The following is a 22,302-nucleotide window of genomic DNA, read 5'->3' as shown; positions in this document are numbered from 1 at the left end:
GGGTATTAGGGAAGACTTCCTTAGAGTGTTTTGGATAAGGGGGAATTAAAAAAACTTAATGAGGTAAGTGGAAAAAATATCTCTAGAAATTGGGTAAATGGACAAATACCCTTATGTAATAGAGATTCGTCCAAAAAAAAAGTAAATGTAATAGAGAGGCCACCCTAATAAATTTGCTGCTTCTGTAAGAGTTGCCTCCATTTCATGATGACCTGGCTGCTCTCCTTTTCTTTATTCTACTTTTTTTTTTTTTTCAAAGTCTAAGACTCTTAAGGTATGAAATGTGCACTCTTTATACTGTCCTTGGTAAATATATCGCGCTCCAAATCTGTTACATAGGTTTTTTTTGTTTTTGTTTTTTTTTGTTTGGCAAGAGATTATATGGGTGATATTGTATACACTCAGAGCATCTCCAACAGTAATACTTATATTCATAGATAAAAATAGCTAAAAGTGAAATATAACTAGCTAGTAAGCTATTGAGTTATGTTCCAGCAGAATACCTAAATTTCAAGTTAAATTTAGGTTTTAGTTAAATTTTCTCTCATCCTAGCTAAATATAGCTAGAAAATGTAGCAAAAGTTAAATTTAACTTTTGTTTAGGTATTCTGCGGGAGTAGAATTTTAGCCTAAAATTAGCTAAATATTAAATTTATTTTGAAATAAGTAGTCTGTTAGAGATGCCCTCACACATTCTAAACTGTCTATTTTCTCTTTTTATATATATTGAAAAAGTAAAGTGGGACTTCTTGAAGTGGGTTTTTAGGTAGTTTCCCTACTTTGGTTAGTGAGATCAAAATAATGTCATAAAATCATATGAATTTCTTTCTATTTAATGATGTTAGGATGGATAGGCATGGCATTCCATATTGCTTATGACAGTCGTAATGCATCCGTTGCTTAATAGTCACTAGTCCTAATGCATCCGTTGCTTATTAGTTAACCACCGTCAGTGTTTGAAGATATGTATAACATTGCATCACTGTCACTCGCTAAACAGAGGGGCATAGAAACCCAGCACAAAGGAAAATTAAAATCCTATAGTTAAAAATAAAATAAAAAATAAAAAAACCATACAACCAATGAGCAAACACAAATTGAAATTGAAGAACAAACCCAGCCTTGTTCGTGTGGATTGATCCAGAGTTGACAATCACATAGTCCAGACTAGTTGGTGCCTCTGCCTCTCACCATCAACCGTCATCCTTGTATATCAATTTGGGCAAAAGAAAGACTTCTTCTAAATATCAAAATGCAGAAAATGCAGGTCAGTGAAAAATTATCACAATGTTGAAGGAAAATCAAGTTTAGTGTGCCTTATCAAACTAGGAATAGGAATAGGAGAGAAGGTTCTAGATTTCCCAATCCTACACGGATTGGTATTCCTTGTAACATTAGATTATGCACTTTGTAATCCCTATATATAGGGCTCCTATTCTCTATAATGAAATACACTTCTCTCATCAATCTCTCTCAATACCAATATACTTAAACACGTTATCAGCACGACTCTAGCCACAAAAACAGAAAACCAAAAACCCTGAAAAGTTCTTCCCACCGAAATCTGCCGCAAGCCCCTGCAGCACCTAGCCCCTTGCTAGCCCGCCTACTACTGCAGCCCTTTCGGCCTGCCTACCTGCCAGCGCGCCCCCGCGCTCAGTTCGCTGCCTTGCAGCCCCGCGTCCGTGCGTCCACCCCACGCTGCCTCTGCAGCGTCCCTGCTTCCCCGCGCACACCTGCGCACGCTACTGCCCCGCGCACACCTGCGCACGCTGCTGCCCCTCCTACGCACCCGTGCACCTGCAGCCCTGCACCACTGCTGCTGCCCCTGCAGTTTGCCTCCGCTACTCCTGCACCACTACTACCTCCGCAGCCCCTGCTGCCCCGCATCCGCTGCACGCCTCTACTTAGATTACTTCGCTCCATCACGCCTGCATCGACACGCGCGTGATCCAAAACCAACAAGTAAGTATCCAAAGAGTAAGCTTTAAAGTTCCTGATTTGAAATTCTTTCTTTTTCTCGGGGACTTCAAAACCTCCCTTCTTCTTCATCCCACCTTTCATAGAACGTGGGTTCGATTCAATGCGGAATCGTGGGGATTCACGCAATTAACGAACTAAGAGCGTTCGTAAGACTTCGGACTAAGAGCGTCCGCAAGCATCGATTTATGACCTTATAAACATCATTGTTTCGGTCTAATCCAATTTTCTTGGAAATCGATTTCTTGGTAGCATAGCTCGGAAATCTTAATATTTAGTTGTCGTGGAAGTTTTAAACTCCGAAACTAATATATTTCTTCTTCTTATTTCAGGATGTCGAAACTTGACTTTCCTGCACTTACCTCAACTGGCTCGGAATATCATAGTTGGGCCACGGATGTTGAGCACCATCTCACTTCAAAAGGGATCCTACCCTTAATTCAAGCTCCTAATCCTACTCTCATATTTGAGCGTACGGCTACGAACAATGCCACCGCCCTCATCTTGATGAGGCGCCACATGGATAAATCACTCCGACTGGAGTACATGGCGATCAAGGATGCTAGAGAATTATGGGTCGCGCTAGAAGAGCGATTTGGTAATATCAAGGATACCCTCCTCCCTGACTTGAAAGTTCAATGGGGCAATCTACGATTCGCCGACTTCAAGTCTGTAGCTGAATATAATTCAGAAGTTCTACGCCTCAAAACTATGTTGGGGTTCTGTGGACAACCCGTCACAGAACAAGAACTAATTGAGAAAACTCTCTCCACCTTCCCCGTCTCAGCAATTTTGCTCTCAAAGCAATATCGAACGGAGTTCGATACTAGACGGATCACGAGATTTCATCAGCTCATTACTATTATGTCTGTAGCTGAAAAGCATGATAATATCCTCGTGAAGAATTATAATTCAAGGCCTATCGGAACTAAGAGCGTTCAAGAGGCGAATTATAATATTGCACCCAAAGGAGGGCGCAAGGAGCGGAACCCTAAGAATAAGGGACACAACGGACGTTCTGGTCCATATAACCGCCCTACAAAGGAAGGTACTCGTCAGAATGAAGGACGATCACGTGGCAATACATGGCAACGTGGGAGAGGAGGCCGTGGGGCTCCAGGACATGGAGGAACCACCCAGGGCCGTGGGAATGGCGCCAACTCCTATGGGGGACGCCACCCAAGTGCAAACAATGCACCTCAATTAAAGGGAGGAAATCACAATGACATGTGTCATCGATGTGGATCTAGTGAGCACTGGTTCAAACAATGCAACGCAAGCAAACAATTGGCTGCGCATTACAAGGCATTTAGAGACTTCAGAGAGCATGAAGCCAACTTTGCCGAAAATATAGAAGAAGATGGTGATGATGTCAACGTCAATCTCACCATAGCGGACTTCAAATCTGACAAAGAATTGCACAAGGATGCTGCAGATTTTGATTAGTATAGTCCTTTACTTTTCCAAGAATTATGTAATGGCTATTATGCCTTAAATCAATAAAATGACTTATTGTATTAACTTTTTCCCTCTAGGCGTACTCAAGAGTACTTGTGATGTCTAGGCAAGGTTTGATCTGAGAGAACGGTTTTAAAAGTGAGCAACGCTCCACCAAAATCTCGCCTTACCTTACCTGGTCACAACTAAATTGAAATTACCGAAAGGATTGAGTGACTACGATTTGTCTACGGTTTGATTTTTATATTGGATTAGATTTTGGTCAAGAAACTTTGATGTAATCATTGGCTATTATTAATAAAGTATCGATTTATTTTATTCAAATGTCTTGGACATATTCTAAATTCGAACTTTATTATTTTTCAGTATGTTTCCCGGAGAGCTCGAATGCCTCGTGGATAGTGCTACTACACATACCATCCTTCGAAACAGGCAGCTATTCCTATGGATGGCGCCTACTCGATCTTCTGTGACTACGATGGCTGGACCATCTCAATTGATTCATGGTCGAGGACCAGCTCAATTTATGTTGCCTAATGGCACTACCTTGAATGTCACCGAAGCTCTTTATGCTCCTAGGGCAGGAAGAACCCTATTGAGCTTCAAAGATATAAGAGCCAATGGTTTTCATGTGGAAACACATTGTGAGAATGGACAAGAGTTCCTTTGCATCACCTCTAATGACTACGGACATAAACGAGTATTAGAGAAACTTATGTGTCGCTCTAGTGGGTTGTATGCAACCACTATTAAAGTCATTGAATCCAACCATGTCATGAGAGATGATTTATGGGATTCCGACACGTATAGGCTTTGGCACGACCGTTTGGGACACCCAGGTCGTGACATGATGATCCGTATATTAAAGACTTCACACGGACATCCCTTTTTCAGAACGAAAAGAAGTAAAACTCGGTTTTTGGACACCGAAGGAGCCCCTGCGCCTCACGGCGCCGTTCACCCCCAAATCCGGCCATCCTTGGCCGGCGCCGCCTTCCCCCTGCGGCCTCAGGGTGGCATTGACGCCACCAAGGGTCCTTTGTCTCCAACTTTTACTTCTAAAGTCACTTGTGACTTTGTGGCTCAACCAAAATCCTCATTGGTTGTTTCTAAAGCCCATCATTCGTTCTGCAAAGCCTGCTCTTTAGCAAAGTTAGGATCAAGACCATCCTATGCAAAGGACACCAAGGAAAATATACCATTCTTGCAAAGAATTCAAGGTGATATTTGTGGACCTATTCAACCACCATGCGGACCATTTAGATATTTTATGGTGTTGGTTGATGCATCGACACGCTGGTCACATGTCATGCTATTGTCCACAAGGAACGCTGCATTTGCTAAACTCCTAGCACAAATAATTAAGTTACGGGCTCACCACCCTGATCATCCCATTAAGTCTATAAGATTAGACAATGCTGGGGAGTTTACATCAAAGACTTTTGATGATTATTGCATGTCCATTGGGATTGATGTTGAACATCCTGTTCCTCATGTTCATACCCAAAATGGTCTCGCAGAAGCCACCATTAAACGACTTCAAATGGTTGCTCGAGCATTGGTGATGCGCACCAATCTCCCTATTTCTGCTTGGGGCTATGCAATATTGCATGCAGCTGTGCTTATTCGTCTGAGGCCCACTGCCACTCAACCCTTCTCTGCGTCCCAGATGGTTACTGGGTATGAGCCTGATGTCTCACACTTACGCATATTCGGGTGTGCAGTCTATGTGCCTATTGCGCCGCCACAGCGCACCAAAATGGGTCCTCAAAGACGATTAGGCCTTTATGTTGGATATGATTCTCCAACAATTATCCGCTACGTAGAACCCTTGACAGGCGATCTCTTTACCGCTAGATTTGCGGATTGTCACTTCGATGAGACAGTCTTCCCGTCGTTAGGGGGAGATAAGAACATCAATGTTCAACAGGAACGACAGGAATTGTCGTGGTCTGTCCCCACTATGTCTCATCTTGATCCCCGAACCGCACAGTCAGAAATTGAAGTGCGGAGAATTCTCGATCTTCAGAACGTAGCAGATTCGATGCCTGATGCGTTTTCTGAGATCGCTAAAGTGACGAGATCACACATACCTGCTGCAAACGTGCCTGCAAGGATTGATGTCCCTAAAAGTAGAGGACATGACGCCAACTCAAAAATGCATGAGCATGGCGCCAACGTCCCATCTCTCAATGATGGTGACGTTGTGGCTAGGCCCACGGCTCCCGCCAAGAAGCGCGGGAGGCCCATAGGTTCGATGGATTCTCGCCCAAGAAAGAAAGCGAGTTTGGCACAAAATAATCCATTAATCATCGATATAAATAATCCATCTCATGAGAATATTCCGGATTATGGTTATGTCCAAGAGACATCATTGGGGGACGCTCCAATGTCAGAACCAACTCCAGAGAATAGAGAGATCTCCATAAATTACACTAGTGTACATGAGATGATGGATAGAAATTCTATGGCGATTGATGATGCATTTGCATATCATATTGCGAAAGGGATTATAGAATATGATGATATCGAACCTCGCTCTGTTGAAGAATGTCAACGAAGAGCAGATTGGCCTAAATGGAAAGATGCGATCCAGGTTGAATTGGATTCACTAACAAAGAGACAGGTATTTGGGCCTGTAACGCAGACACCCCCAAGTGTAAAGCCTGTTGGCCATAAATGGGTCTTTGTTAGAAAGCGTAATGAGAAAAATGAGGTGGTAAGATATAAAGCCCGCCTTGTGGCGCAAGGTTTCTCACAACGCCCTGGAATTGACTACGAAGAGACATATTCTCCCGTAATGGACGTTATAACGTTCCGCTACCTTGTCAGTTTGGTAGTTTCCGAAAAACTTGACATGCAGCTTATGGATGTGGTTACAGCATATCTCTATGGGGATCTAGATTCAGAGATATATATGAAGGTTCCAGATGGACTTCAATTACCCAAATCAAGTGGCTCTAAACCACGGAGCGCGTTTTCAATAAGATTAAAACGCTCAATATATGGATTAAAACAATCTGGACGGATGTGGTATAACCGTCTAAGTGACTACTTGATTGGGAAGGGATATATTAACAATGAAATATGCCCATGCGTGTTCATTAAAAGAACAAGTTCCGGATTTGCAATCGTAGCAGTTTATGTCGATGACATGAACCTAATTGGAACTCTAGATGAGTTGAAGGAAACTGCTAAATACTTGAAATCCGAATTTGAGATGAAAGATCTTGGGAAAACACGGTTTTGTCTCGGTTTAGAACTCGAGCACCGTAGTGATGGGATTTTGATCCATCAGTCTGCATATACTCAGAAAATTCTAAGGCGCTTTAATGAAGATAAAGCAAAGCCTGCGAGTACTCCCATGATCGGCCGTAGTCTTGAGCCCGGAAAAGATCCGTTTCGTCCAAGGGATGAGGACGAAGAACCCCTAGAGGCCGAAGTGCCCTATTTGAGTGCAATAGGCGCATTATTGTACTTAGCTCAATGCACAAGACCGGATATCTCATTCGCAGTGAACTTGTTAGCTCGACATAGCTCTGCGCCAACACGCCGCCATTGGATTGGTATAAAGACAATCTTTCGATACCTAAGAGGTACGATTGATATGGGCTTATTCTATCCCTACAGAGAGAAAAGGAATGACGGAAATTTGGGATTGGACCCCAAAAGGCAAAACGCCCCCGTCCATGGAATGGCCGCCGGCCATGTTGCCGCCGCCGGCGCCGCCACCGCTCATGGTGGCCGGCGTTCTCCTATCTCCCTCCATCAAAACGACAATGATGTCTTGATGGGTTTTGCTGATGCAGGGTACCTCTCTGACCCTCACAAAGGTCGCTCCCAAACTGGTTATGTCTTTACCATGGGAAGCACTGCTATATCTTGGAGGTCTACAAAACAGACCCTTGTTGCTACTTCCTCAAATCATGCAGAGATTATTGCTCTACATGAAGCTGTACGTGAATGTGTATGGCTAAGGTCTGTAATTCGACACATTCAAGGAAGTTGTGGTTTGAAGTCTACCACAGATGAACCTACATGCATTTATGAGGATAATGCAGCTTGTATTGAACAAATGAAGTTAGGTTTCATCAAGGGTGACAACACCAAGCATATATCGCCTAAGTTCTTTTATAATCAGCAACAACAATCACTTCTAAAGATTGAAGTGAATCAAATCCGATCAGAGGATAATGTAGCGGACTTATTCACTAAGTCGTTACCTAAATCCACCTTCGAGAAACATGTGAAGAGCATCGGATTGAGAAAGTTATCCGAACTCCCACGATTGTAGCAATCAGGGGAGATATCGACATCAGGGGGAGTTATGATGTCTACATGTTCGATCTCGAAGAGTGAAGGACGTGTTGTGCTCTTTTTGTCCTTCGACCAGGATTATTTTTGTCCCACAGGGTTTTTGTTACCTGGCAAGGTTTTTAACGAGGCAACGGATGAAGCGTCACCACCAAGTTTGAGCGGCACAAGGGGGAGTGTTGAAGGAAAATCAAGTTTAGTGTGCCTTATCAAACTAGGAATAGGAATAGGAGAGAAGGTTCTAGATTTCCCAATCCTACACGGATTGGTATTCCTTGTAACATTAGATTATGCACTTTGTAATCCCTATATATAGGGCTCCTATTCTCTATAATGAAATACACTTCTCTCATCAATCTCTCTCAATACCAATATACTTAAACACACAACAGATTTAAGAGTTTATGTGGCATGGAATATTAATACCTGGAATCCAACTATTAATGATCATAGTGTACTTCAAGGCCTCGATTGGCATTTGGTTGATGATTCTAGAGCAAGCTGCACCTTGTGCGTCACCAAAATCACAAGCAGGTAATTCCAAAGCACCTCAAAAATACTAACATTGCTGCTCTGCCTATATTTGTTTGTCTTGCCAAGTCTTCAAATCTTTTTATTGGAAGATGAGGTTCCTGTTCTCGTTCTTGTTCCCCATCATGATGATCATCGTCTACTTCCCCGGAATTGCTGTCATTTGATACTAATGATGCTACAGCTGCCCCTTCTGCATCCGAAGCGACCTGATCAGAAATGCTCTGCCTATATCTTTCTCTTGCCGAGTCTTCACCACTCGCATGATCCTCTTTCATATTAGCCAGGTGGACCCCTAAACTTTTTAGGAGCAACCCTTTGCCACCTGAGGGAATCGCGTGAAAAATCACTCGAACCACATGATCCACCACCTCTAGCTCCTTGAAAGCAATACATGTCAGACACACATATACATGATCATGAGCTGATGACTCTGTCGCTTTTGATTCAAAATAGTGGCAAGTATTGTCATGATACTCTTTTTTATCGATCACAACCGTTACATGACAACCAGAAGAACCACCGTAAAAATCTTGGGTAATTTCAAAAACTACACAGACAACCAATCCTATTCTCTGAACCTTCAGATTCCTAGGGATTTTTATCAAAATTTCACATATATCAAAAGTTCCATGACAATGAAGCACACTTGTGTCCACCTCACCCCTATCAAACCACTTTGGAACTTCAATTTCCGGGAGGCTTGGAAGCATAAACTTCCAGCACTTCACATGCCGATCTAAGCCGGCATGCACCAGCTGCAAGATACATATTACATATGCTTGTATTAACTACTAGTAGTCAAAATTGTAAGAGAGAGAGAGAGAGAGAGAGAGAGAGAGAGAGAGAGAGAGAGAGAGAGAAAATCATATGTCTGTGTGTGTGTGTGTGTGGGGGGGGGGGGGGGGGGGGGGGGGGAGAGAGAGAGATAGATGGAAAACCTGATACGGTAATGTTTTTGCCATCTTCGACACCATGTCCATGCCAAGATTATCTACCAGTCTATTGCAATTAGACAATTGCATGAATTGAAGATGTCCCGGAGTGTCTCTCTGTTCCAGTATATTTGACAATTTTGAAAATCTTTCCAACGATACGCAATCATCCAGGTTTATATCTTCTATATTTGGTGGAAGTTCTGAAATGTCTCGAAGCCTCTTGCAACCATCCAAATTAAGATATTCCAATTCGCGAAATTTGCTGATGCATGCTGGGAGACTATCAAAACTGGTTCCTAATAGATTAAGCGTCTGTAATGTGGACTCACAATCAAGATTCGTTAAAAAATCAGAGACTGATAATTTGCATCCTTCAAAATTAAGATACCGTAGCTGGGGAAACAATAATGAACCAGGATCATCATGCCGATTGTTTGAATTAGTTGGAAGCATCAAAGGAAGAGATTCTGCACTGGATGAAACCACACCGCTCACCCTACTTGGAAATGTCACCAGTTTTGGGCACCAAGAGAGGTCTAGAGATTGTAGATGTTGCAGTCCTCCGTAAACACTGTTCGGCACATTTGTAAGGTTTGCACATCCTTGTAGTGCTAAATGTTCAAGGCAATTGAGATTTCCAATTGACAAAGGCAATTCTTCAATGAGAGTTTCAGACGCGTCCAATCTCTCCAAGGAAGTTAGATACCCAATTGATGATGGCAATCGTTTAATGGGAGCTTTATACAGCTTCAATTCTCTTAAAGAAGTGAGATACCCAATTGATGAAGGCAATTCTTCGACGCGAGTTTCAGACGCATCCAATTTCTTCAATGAAGTGAGATTCCCAATTGATGAAGGCAATTTTTCAATGAGAGTGTCAGACGCGTCCAATTCCACCAAGGAAGTGAGACATCCAATCGACGAAGGCACTTCTTTAAGGGCAGTTCCAGACAGGTTCAATTCTCTTAAAGAAGTAAGATGTTCAATTGTTGAAGGCAGTTGTTTGATTGGAGTTCCACGCAAAGCCAAAACTTCCAAGGAAGTGCAACATCCAATCCATGAGTGCAGTTCTTTTATGCCAATTCCACTTAATATCAATTCTTTAATGGACTCCATCTTGTGCACAACATTTATGAATTTCTCAAGCCTTTCACAATTGGGAAGCAGAAGATACCTCATCGATTTCCAACTAACTTCCGTTTGAAAAGTCTCCAGCCTGGAGCATCCTGAAAGTCTCAAAAGAATAAGTTTATCTAGGAATCCAACAGAAGAATGCACTTCTGCTAAATTTTTACAGTTAAATAGATCCAACTGTTCTAAGTTTGGGACTCCCGACAAGTCTGAGACTTTTGTTAGGTTTTGACAATCTCTTAGATTTATTGATGTCAGATTTATTAGATGCTGCGAGACAGAAAAGAAAAATATTAGATAAAAAATATTTGGAGAGGAAGGAACAGATGATAAGCTAGAGTTATACATGTGTATCCAAAAGACATACCTTGTTTCCACCCCTGAAAACTGTGATGCGACTACCAGGCATATTGATTAGAGCAAGTTCTCTTGGAATTAAATTGGATGGTAGAAATTGCAAGTGACAGTTAGGCCAATCAACTACCCTCAAGGAATGAGGCAGATTATCAACAACTCCAGAATAGCGTCCAGCACGGTATATGAAAAGTCTAAGATTTTGCATGTTGACGAAAGTGATACCACTAAAGCATAGCACATGTGAATCTTCAGGCAGCTGCACCTTGATGCCTATAATCTTGGTTGTTCCCTAGTATGAAAATACAATAATATTAACAAACCAAGCTCTTTCTAAAATAATTAAATTTCATATTCTACTTAAGTTTTAGGATTTTAACCAAAATAAATAAAGTTGAAGTGAATTAAAATATGCACTTACAATATTCTCCGTTAGAACATGGTAAACATCTTCATGAAACCACAACCTGCTACGTTTTCCAGGGTTATCCGGCGACTGTTGATAGACTATATCTCTACCCATTTCTTCTAGCAAGTCATGCATCCAAATGCAACCTCCGGATGTATTGATGAGGGCCTTGTCTATGAGCACGTTAATACTATACTTAGCAGGTTTGCCGCGATAAGCTTCTAGTGTTTGTATCACATGGTTTGTAGATTCACCTTTGAAGAAACATGCAATGTCAAGAAAAGTTTCCTTCACAGTGTCATCCAATCCATCATAACTTATTTGGAGAACTTCTCTAATTTTTGGGCTTTTGAAACCCTGTAATGCAGCTTCCCATAGCTCTACATTTTTATTGCATAGAGAAGAACCTAAAATAGTCAAAGCTAATGGAAGACCTTGAGCATAGCATATTGCATGTTCTGTGAGTACCGCAAAACCATCCAAAGGTCCGTTTTTAAATACAATCCGACTAAAAAGCTCGAGAGCTTCATGATGCTCCAATTCTTGGACCTCGTATATTAAATTAATACTATGACTGGTCAGCAATTGCTTATCCCTTGTTGTTATGATGATTCTACTTCCCATATCAAACCAACTACATTCACCAGCTAAGTTGTTTAACTGATCAATATCATTCACGTCATCAAGCACTAGGAGAACACTTTTGTATTGCAACATTTCCTTGATCATAGTGATTCCTCTAGCTACATTGGCCACCTTCAATTTTGTCTTTAGAATCTCACAAAGAAGTTTCTTTTGAAGTTTGACAAAGCCTCTAGCACCCATTGAATTTTCTCTAACATTTTCTAAAAAACAACTCCCATCAAATTTATGAGCAATTGAGTTATAGACAGCTCTGGCAATTGTTGTCTTACCTATTCCAGCAGCCCCCCATATCCCTACCATATGAACATCTCTTCCCTCAACACCTAAAAGCTTATGGATCTCTTGCACCCGAGGTTTTATTCCTACTGGGTACTTGGCCACGTCCAAATATGTGCTGTTTATAACTTGCACTGAAATCTCTTCAACAATTTCATGAATAACACTGGATTCTGAGCAATGCCTAGACATTTAACATAAATCGCATTTAATCAAGATCACAAACACACATTCACATTTACACTCACAGATAAAATAAAATATATTTTATGTTGTAAAAGTTCAATTAGTGTACCAGTTTACCACAGAACCATAATATGCAATATCTTTTGTTCATGTAATTTACATAAGTTCCATTAACTCTGTCAATGGTCATGTCAAAACTTTCTGTTTTCTGAGGAACATGGGCGAGTAAACTCCAACTCTTCCTGTTTCGCTGATGTTCTTATTCATATGAAGAGGAAAGCATTGAGAATCAAACTCGTCAGGCAGGTTTTGGAATTTGCTCTTACTATTAAGAATCAGACTTGCTTGAAATTAATTATGTACTTCATTGATAATACAATTGTAATTTTTAATTTTTTATAACTTGATGATATATAAAGGGATTAGTATGGCTCTTGAGTCCTAAAGTTTTAATGTTTTATCAAAACAACAAAGAAATTGAAAAGAAGGAGACTGATAGCTGTAAGGGAATGTAAAGCCGGTGGATAGAAACGTACTCATCCAAGAGAGGCCACCCTGACAAATTTGCCGCTTCTTTAAGAGCTGCCTTCCATATCTGGACCTTCTCCATGTTATCTTTGAATTTGCATTCATGATTAGCAAGTGCCTCCCCAAAGCTAGCTCTATAATTTCGTATATCTGATGGATCGACTTTGTAGAAAACTGGCCGAACCATTTGTTCATATGATTTCTTGCAGTCGAGGATCTTCACAAGTTCATCCAAGCACCACTTGGAGGATGCATAGTCTTTAGAGAACACAATGATTGAAATCTTCGACTCTTCAATTGCTTGGAGAAGCGCTGTTGATATATCTTCTCCTCTTCTGAGCTCATCATCCATGAAGGTGTTGATTCCCTTCTGACGCAAAGCTCTGCACAGATGGCCTGTGAAATTGTTGCGGGTATCTTCACCTCTAAAACTCAAAAAGACATGGTATTTCCATGGACGGCTGAAAGAAGGAGAAGAAGCAGTGGCTTCTTCAATGATCGCCATTGAAAGCTGTGAGATAACAAGAGAGACTGTGAAAGAGTTTCTGGACTTTGAAGAAGAAAGAGGCAGAGTTGCAGTGATTCTCAAATCTCAAGTCACTAGTAAAACAAAGGTGATGAGGAGAAAGTTATGTTTCCGACGCCTTTTCAAAATAGCACCATTGGATTAAATAACGTCCAACCCACATGTGTAAAGTATATATAAATTCAAGTTAGCCCACACTGTGCTTAGGAAAGTGTGTATATATATATATATACACACACACAAGTTAGCCCACACTGTGTAAAGTATATACATAAATTCAAGTTAGCCCACACTGTCCCACACTCACCAGTTTGACCAACTGGTGTAACAACAAGAAGGTATATAGTAACAACAAAAGATAAAGAGGTAATTACATCATATCCACACATAAATGCAAAAATAGTGGCTAATTCCATTCAATTCTATGTATTCCACAGTAATAACCTTTAATAATATCTGGATGGTGGTATAGTTAAGACTAGACTATACCAGGTGGATATCCCGCGCAATGCTGCAGGTATATGTATACATTTTTCATTAAACAATGTACATTTACATATTTCAAAATCTGGTGTTCTCACCAGATTCATATATTTACATATTTACATGTCTCAAAAATCGAAGTTCTAAACAGACCAAGCTTGGTCATTTACAATTTTCAAAATATAAACATTCTTACCAAAGTTGTTTTTGATACTGGTTACAAACACGGTTAGATATAACAAAAATACATTAGATTCCCTAAGTTGGTTCATCTGGTGTTGACATGTACTGCATCTGGCATTCACTGCATATCGTAACAGCATAGGATTAATAGTGAATAACCGTAGAAGATCAACTGATACAGACAAAAAACAGAATGATACGTACAATTGGGATAAAGGAAAAGCAGAGAGAAATCATGACAGCTAATTGTCCTAATTCAATGAGTAGTCAGGGTTTAAATATCTATATGAACAGAACTCTCTGCTAATAGACTTGGTATTCAAGCAATTCACCTTCATAGAAGCAAACATAATAAACATATTCCAAATACTGCTATGATTACGCTACCAAAACAGTTAACCAAAAAACTGATTCGGTCATATAGTTGTGAATGGAAGAGATATTTAGGGATCATGCTTATGAAACTTATACTACATGCTACAAAGAGCTGTCTCTTCCAAATTGCACTGTAAATGCAAATTTACATAACCTTAAAGAGTCTAAGTAATGAACTTGACAAATAATAATGCAGTATTTTAAACCAAATATCATGTAGAAGCAGCACTCTCTAGAGCTGAAAACTATGACAAATTCTTTTGACATGGTAAATGAAATATCAGTTTTATGTGAACCCCATGAAACACAAAAAAGGGTTAGTCAAATCAGCCTCAACTGTAAATATATTATAGAATTGGTGATCATCCGTTTTGTTTAAAGGTTTCAGTTTGCTCTTAACATTGTTGCTGAGGAAAGAAAATTTTCTTAACTCATGCACCCAAGTATCATAGGCATAATAGAAATTGAGTATTTCCATGTTGAGTAAAAGAAACGAAAAAAATTCCACACACCTCTGGTAGCATGTGTCAAGGCCAAGCCAAAGTTCATCAGATACAATGAATTAATAAACAAATATAGTTATGTTGGACATCTTCAATAAAAGAGGTGATGGTCTCCCAGCAGCCTGAGATGATAAACCTGCAGCAGAAGATATATCCTCATGAATAGAGTCCAATACAGTAGTCACTATTAGAAACCAAAATACAAAAGGGAAACATAATACTTAAAATTTCCCCTGAAATCACAAACCTCTCCACAAACAGATTCAAAAAGAGCTTAGCATCAGCTTGAGAGACCTGCACAAATCAAGCCAGAAAACAGTCACATAAGAAATTTAAAAACCTAGGTGCCAACAAATGCCAAATTGTTACCAATAAAAGTACCTTCTTGTCAATATTTTTACAGCATAAGTTCTTGCACACATCTCACGTTCATCTTCAGTCTAAATCAAAGTACAAAGAATAATCACGTTATTAATGAAATTGATTATGTGGTGCTGAATGAAAGACTTTAAGTTCAGAAATCAGTAACTGTCTTAGAAGAAGAGGTTCTCTTCCTGGAGGCAAGAAAAAACATAAACAATTCTTTCAAATTTCAAATGGTAAATCAAAAATAAAAGAAAGAAAGAGCAGTCTATAGGTTACTTGGATCTCGAAGACCACACACCTACTAATTGATATCCGGCTGAATGTAATTTCAAATCTTCTGTTGTGATTTTGTTGTAATTCTTACTGGTTACACAATTTTAAGTTTGTCATTTTTTATTGCCCTGAGCAGCCATTAGACCTGCCAAAGAGAATAGTTAAGGACGGCAGTGCATCATTAAACTATTTGCATGAGAGGTATACGTGGATTTGCTTCTGAAAGTGGAAGTATACTATAATCAATTCAGTAATATTCCATCCTAATTTATCAACTAGCTACCAAGTGCTTTATAGCTTTTTAGGGGGACAAATCAGGCTACAAATGACAAATAATGGAAGTGCTATGCCATGCAATTGAGAAACAGAGTGAGAAAAAGAAAGAATATAAGCCATCAGATAATGCACCACCAAAACTGATTCTATCTCTCTTCTGTCTACCTTTAACTTTTGATTAATTCATTCATGACTTACATATTTTCCTCCTCGAGACAAACACACTCTAACTTTAGGGTCCAAGATCAGATCTGATGTCAAGCTCAAGTCCAGAAGATAGTGGCAGTCACATTCTAATGATCCCGTCCCCTGCCACTGGTCATATAACACACAGAACTTATATGAGAGATCTACAAGTTACCTGGTAAAATAACCTCATGTGCAGTTAAAAGCTAAATGTATCAAATCTCACAAACATCTCAGAACTTCACCATATATAGATATATTCATACAAAGCAGAGACCAAACATATCTGACTAGACCAATCAATAATTCTGAATGCAAATGACATCAAATAAAAATAGGCTGTGAAAAGAGCAGGTCAATGATTATTCTATTCTTGAGAATCAATAGCCAAATACAAAAACACAATCCAGCAATGTTAAAAGACTGATACAGGCATGGATATATGTTAAGATGAGTCTATTTATGTGCCTATTCTTGCAAGCTTATATGAGAAACTAATTTTTCAATTGAAACATGAAATTCTTATCTTTTTGTTTATTTTCTCTACATCTATAAAGTAAGTATCTTTATATTGATAAATATCTACCTCTGCCAGCCACATTAAAATAAAGACAACAAATCAGGATAAATATTTTCCACAGCTTAGATTTAACAAACAAAGTAGCGATTGTTTGCTGCAATAATCACCCTGGGGCCTGGGGGCCTGGGGTAATTGAAATTTTTTTTTTTTCCTCAAACAGTAAATATCCCATATGGCTCTCTATTTTTCCCAAGGACACGCCTGAAATCTGTCATGGTTTAGTTGCTTAGCTTCATTGCTCATCACCTTAAATGCCAAAAGTATCACGTATTAAATTACCCTTCATTTGACCCCCAAACTACATTTTTTTCATCCTAAAGAATAGAACCAAACATGGATATAACTAGGCAAGAAACAATTATCGAACATCTATCTGAGTAGGACTAGAGGAATTTATCTAGGCTAAAGGCTTAGCTGGGATGCTGATCTTTTGAATTGTCACATTTTATGCCTATTTAAGCCAAACATAGTCTAACCCAACCCATTATAGTTTTTTTTTTTTTTTTTTTTCAAAAACCAACTCTGCCAAGACAATCACATATATCAATTGTTCTGCAACAAAGACAGAACTTTTGCAGTTAAAAGTATTTAAAAATTTTTAAACAAAAGTCATATAAATAAATAAATAAAAAATAATTCAAGGACCTGACTGATAAACAAATAGCTAACAACATAAAAGGCCTAAATCTATTCATGTCCAAAGCAATTGAACATACCTGGTAATCCATTCACATGCTTGGGAAAAGCTGCTTGAAAATACTCTAAAACTGTTTAAGTATATTGGTATTGAGAGAGATTGATGAGAGAAGTGTGTTTCATTATAGAGAATAGGAGCCCTATATATAGGGATTACAAAGTGCATAATCTAATGTTACAAGGAATACCAATCCGTGTAGGATTGGGAAATCTAGAACCTTCTCTCCTATTCCTATTCCTAGTTTGATAAGGCACACTAAACTTGATTTTCCTTCAACACTCCCCCTTGTGCCGCTCAAACTTGGTGGTGACGCTTCATCCGTTGCCTCGTTAAAAACCTTGCCAGGTAACAAAAACCCTGTGGGACAAAAATAATCCTGGTCGAAGGACAAAAAGAGCACAACACGTCCTTCACTCTTCGAGATCGAACATGTAGACATCATAACTCCCCCTGATGTCGATATCTCCCCCTGATTGCTACAATCGTGGGAGTTCGGATAACTTTCTCAATCCGATGCTCTTCACATGTTTCTCGAAGGTGGATTTAGGTAACGACTTAGTGAATAAGTCCGCTACATTATCCTCTGATCGGATTTGATTCACTTCAATCTTTAGAAGTGATTGTTGTTGCTGATTATAAAAGAACTTAGGCGATATATGCTTGGTGTTGTCACCCTTGATGAAACCTAACTTCATTTGTTCAATACAAGCTGCATTATCCTCATAAATGCATGTAGGTTCATCTGTGGTAGACTTCAAACCACAACTTCCTTGAATGTGTCGAATTACAGACCTTAGCCATACACATTCACGTACAGCTTCATGTAGAGCAATAATCTCTGCATGATTTGAGGAAGTAGCAACAAGGGTCTGTTTTGTAGACCTCCAAGATATAGCAGTGCTTCCCATGGTAAAGACATAACCAGTTTGGGAGCGACCTTTGTGAGGGTCAGAGAGGTACCCTGCATCAGCAAAACCCATCAAGACATCATTGTCGTTTTGATGGAGGGAGATAGGAGAACGCCGGCCACCATGAGCGGTGGCGGCGCCGGCGGCGGCAACATGGCCGGCGGCCATTCCATGGACGGGGGCGTTTTGCCTTTTGGGGTCCAATCCCAAATTTCCGTCATTCCTTTTCTCTCTGTAGGGATAGAATAAGCCCATATCAATCGTACCTCTTAGGTATCGAAAGATTGTCTTTATACCAATCCAATGGCGGCGTGTTGGCGCAGAGCTATGTCGAGCTAACAAGTTCACTGCGAATGAGATATCCGGTCTTGTGCATTGAGCTAAGTACAATAATGCGCCTATTGCACTCAAATAGGGCACTTCGGCCTCTAGGGGTTCTTCGTCCTCATCCCTTGGACGAAACGGATCTTTTCCGGGCTCAAGACTACGGCCGATCATGGGAGTACTCGCAGGCTTTGCTTTATCTTCATTAAAGCGCCTTAGAATTTTCTGAGTATATGCAGACTGATGGATCAAAATCCCATCACTACGGTGCTCGAGTTCTAAACCGAGACAAAACCGTGTTTTCCCAAGATCTTTCATCTCAAATTCGGATTTCAAGTATTTAGCAGTTTCCTTCAACTCATCTAGAGTTCCAATTAGGTTCATGTCATCGACATAAACTGCTACGATTGCAAATCCGGAACTTGTTCTTTTAATGAACACGCATGGGCATATTTCATTGTTAATATATCCCTTCCCAATCAAGTAGTCACTTAGACGGTTATACCACATCCGTCCAGATTGTTTTAATCCATATAGTGAGCGTTTTAATCTTATTGAAAACGCGCTCCGTGGTTTAGAGCCACTTGATTTGGGTAATTGAAGTCCATCTGGAACCTTCATATATATCTCTGAATCTAGATCCCCATAGAGATATGCTGTAACCACATCCATAAGCTGCATGTCAAGTTTTTCGGAAACTACCAAACTGACAAGGTAGCGGAACGTTATAACGTCCATTACGGGAGAATATGTCTCTTCGTAGTCAATTCCAGGGCGTTGTGAGAAACCTTGCGCCACAAGGCGGGCTTTATATCTTACCACCTCATTTTTCTCATTACGCTTTCTAACAAAGACCCATTTATGGCCAACAGGCTTTACACTTGGGGGTGTCTGCGTTACAGGCCCAAATACCTGTCTCTTTGTTAGTGAATCCAATTCAACCTGGATCGCATCTTTCCATTTAGGCCAATCTGCTCTTCGTTGACATTCTTCAACAGAGCGAGGTTCGATATCATCATATTCTATAATCCCTTTCGCAATATGATATGCAAATGCATCATCAATCGCCATAGAATTTCTATCCATCATCTCATGTACACTAGTGTAATTTATGGAGATCTCTCTATTCTCTGGAGTTGGTTCTGACATTGGAGCGTCCCCCAATGATGTCTCTTGGACATAACCATAATCCGGAATATTCTCATGAGATGGATTATTTATATCGATGATTAATGGATTATTTTGTGCCAAACTCGCTTTCTTTCTTGGGCGAGAATCCATCGAACCTATGGGCCTCCCGCGCTTCTTGGCGGGAGCCGTGGGCCTAGCCACAACGTCACCATCATTGAGAGATGGGACGTTGGCGCCATGCTCATGCATTTTTGAGTTGGCGTCATGTCCTCTACTTTTAGGGACATCAATCCTTGCAGGTACGTTTGCAGCAGGTATGTGTGATCTCGTCACTTTAGCGATCTCAGAAAACGCATCAGGCATCGAATCTGCTACGTTCTGAAGATCGAGAATTCTCCGCACTTCAATTTCTGACTGTGCGGTTCGGGGATCAAGATGAGACATAGTGGGGACAGACCACGACAATTCCTGTCGTTCCTGTTGAACATTGATGTTCTTATCTCCCCCTAACGACGGGAAGACTGTCTCATCGAAGTGACAATCCGCAAATCTAGCGGTAAAGAGATCGCCTGTCAAGGGTTCTACGTAGCGGATAATTGTTGGAGAATCATATCCAACATAAAGGCCTAATCGTCTTTGAGGACCCATTTTGGTGCGCTGTGGCGGCGCAATAGGCACATAGACTGCACACCCGAATATGCGTAAGTGTGAGACATCAGGCTCATACCCAGTAACCATCTGGGACGCAGAGAAGGGTTGAGTGGCAGTGGGCCTCAGACGAATAAGCACAGCTGCATGCAATATTGCATAGCCCCAAGCAGAAATAGGGAGATTGGTGCGCATCACCAATGCTCGAGCAACCATTTGAAGTCGTTTAATGGTGGCTTCTGCGAGACCATTTTGGGTATGAACATGAGGAACAGGATGTTCAACATCAATCCCAATGGACATGCAATAATCATCAAAAGTCTTTGATGTAAACTCCCCAGCATTGTCTAATCTTATAGACTTAATGGGATGATCAGGGTGGTGAGCCCGTAACTTAATTATTTGTGCTAGGAGTTTAGCAAATGCAGCGTTCCTTGTGGACAATAGCATGACATGTGACCAGCGTGTCGATGCATCAACCAACACCATAAAATATCTAAATGGTCCGCATGGTGGTTGAATAGGTCCACAAATATCACCTTGAATTCTTTGCAAGAATGGTATATTTTCCTTGGTGTCCTTTGCATAGGATGGTCTTGATCCTAACTTTGCTAAAGAGCAGGCTTTGCAGAACGAATGATGGGCTTTAGAAACAACCAATGAGGATTTTGGTTGAGCCACAAAATCACAAGTGACTTTAGAAGTAAAAGTTGGAGACAAAGGACCCTTGGTGGCGTCAATGCCACCCTGAGGCCGCAGGGGGAAGGCGGCGCCGGCCAAGGATGGCCGGATTTGGGGGTGAACGGCGCCGTGAGGCGCAGGGGCTCCTTCGGTGTCCAAAAACCGAGTTTTACTTTTTTTCGTTCTGAAAAAGGGATGTCCGTGTGAAGTCTTTAATATACGGATCATCATGTCACGACCTGGGTGTCCCAAACGGTCGTGCCAAAGCCTATATGTGTCGGAATCCCATAAATCATCTCTCATGACATGGTTGGATTCAATGACTCGAATAGTGGTTGCATACAACCCACTAGAGCGACACATAAGTTTCTCTAATACTCGTTTATGTCCGTAGTCATTAGAGGTGATGCAAAGGAACTCTTGTCCATTCTCACAATGTGTTTCCACATGAAAACCATTGGCTCTTATATCTTTGAAGCTCAATAGGGTTCTTCCTGCCCTAGGAGCATAAAGAGCTTCGGTGACATTCAAGGTAGTGCCATTAGGCAACATAAATTGAGCTGGTCCTCGACCATGAATCAACTGAGATGGTCCAGCCATCGTAGTCACAGAAGATCGAGTAGGCGCCATCCATAGGAATAGCTGTCTGTTTCGAAGGATGGTATGTGTAGTAGCACTATCCACGAGGCATTCGAGCTCTCCGGGAAACATACTGAAAAATAATAAAGTTCGAATTTAGAATATGTCCAAGACATTTGAATAAGATAAATCGATACTTTATTAATGATAGCCAATGATTACATCAAAGTTTCTTGACCAAAATCTAATCCAATATAAAAATCAAACCGTAGACAAATCGTAGTCACTCAATCCTTTCGGTAATTTCAATTTAGTTGTGACCAGGTAAGGTAAGGCGAGATTTTGGTGGAGCGTTGCTCACTTTTAAAACCGTTCTCTCAGATCAAACCTTGCCTAGACATCACAAGTACTCTTGAGTACGCCTAGAGGGAAAAAGTTAATACAATAAGTCATTTTATTGATTTAAGGCATAATAGCCATTACATAATTCTTGGAAAAGTAAAGGACTATACTAATCAAAATCTGCAGCATCCTTGTGCAATTCTTTGTCAGATTTGAAGTCCGCTATGGTGAGATTGACGTTGACATCATCACCATCTTCTTCTATATTTTCGGCAAAGTTGGCTTCATGCTCTCTGAAGTCTCTAAATGCCTTGTAATGCGCAGCCAATTGTTTGCTTGCGTTGCATTGTTTGAACCAGTGCTCACTAGATCCACATCGATGACACATGTCATTGTGATTTCCTCCCTTTAATTGAGGTGCATTGTTTGCACTTGGGTGGCGTCCCCCATAGGAGTTGGCGCCATTCCCACGGCCCTGGGTGGTTCCTCCA

General features: G+C 40.6%; 1 protein-coding gene across 1 annotated transcript; it reads right to left on the bottom strand.

Moving 5' to 3' along the window:
* Positions 1 to 994: 994 nt before the first annotated feature.
* LOC112199239 (TMV resistance protein N-like) lies at positions 995 to 13,380 on the bottom strand. Its single transcript, XM_040518739.1, has 6 exons — positions 12,759 to 13,380; positions 11,128 to 12,220; positions 10,720 to 10,998; positions 9,225 to 10,622; positions 8,179 to 9,041; positions 995 to 1,240 (listed from the first exon to the last, which is right to left on the bottom strand). The coding sequence occupies exons 1-5, from the start codon at positions 13,253 to 13,255 to the stop codon at positions 8,277 to 8,279; spliced, it is 4,032 nt and encodes a 1,343-aa protein (XP_040374673.1). The 5' UTR covers positions 13,256 to 13,380; the 3' UTR covers positions 995 to 1,240; positions 8,179 to 8,276.
* Between the last annotated feature and the right edge of the window lie 8,922 nt (positions 13,381 to 22,302).

The sequence above is a fragment of the Rosa chinensis genome, chromosome 4, assembly GCF_002994745.2.
Source record: "Rosa chinensis cultivar Old Blush chromosome 4, RchiOBHm-V2, whole genome shotgun sequence".
Lineage (NCBI taxonomy): Eukaryota > Viridiplantae > Streptophyta > Magnoliopsida > Rosales > Rosaceae > Rosa > Rosa chinensis.
The sequence above is the reverse complement of the archived record's forward strand: the minus strand, read 5'-3'. Positions and strand labels throughout refer to the sequence as shown.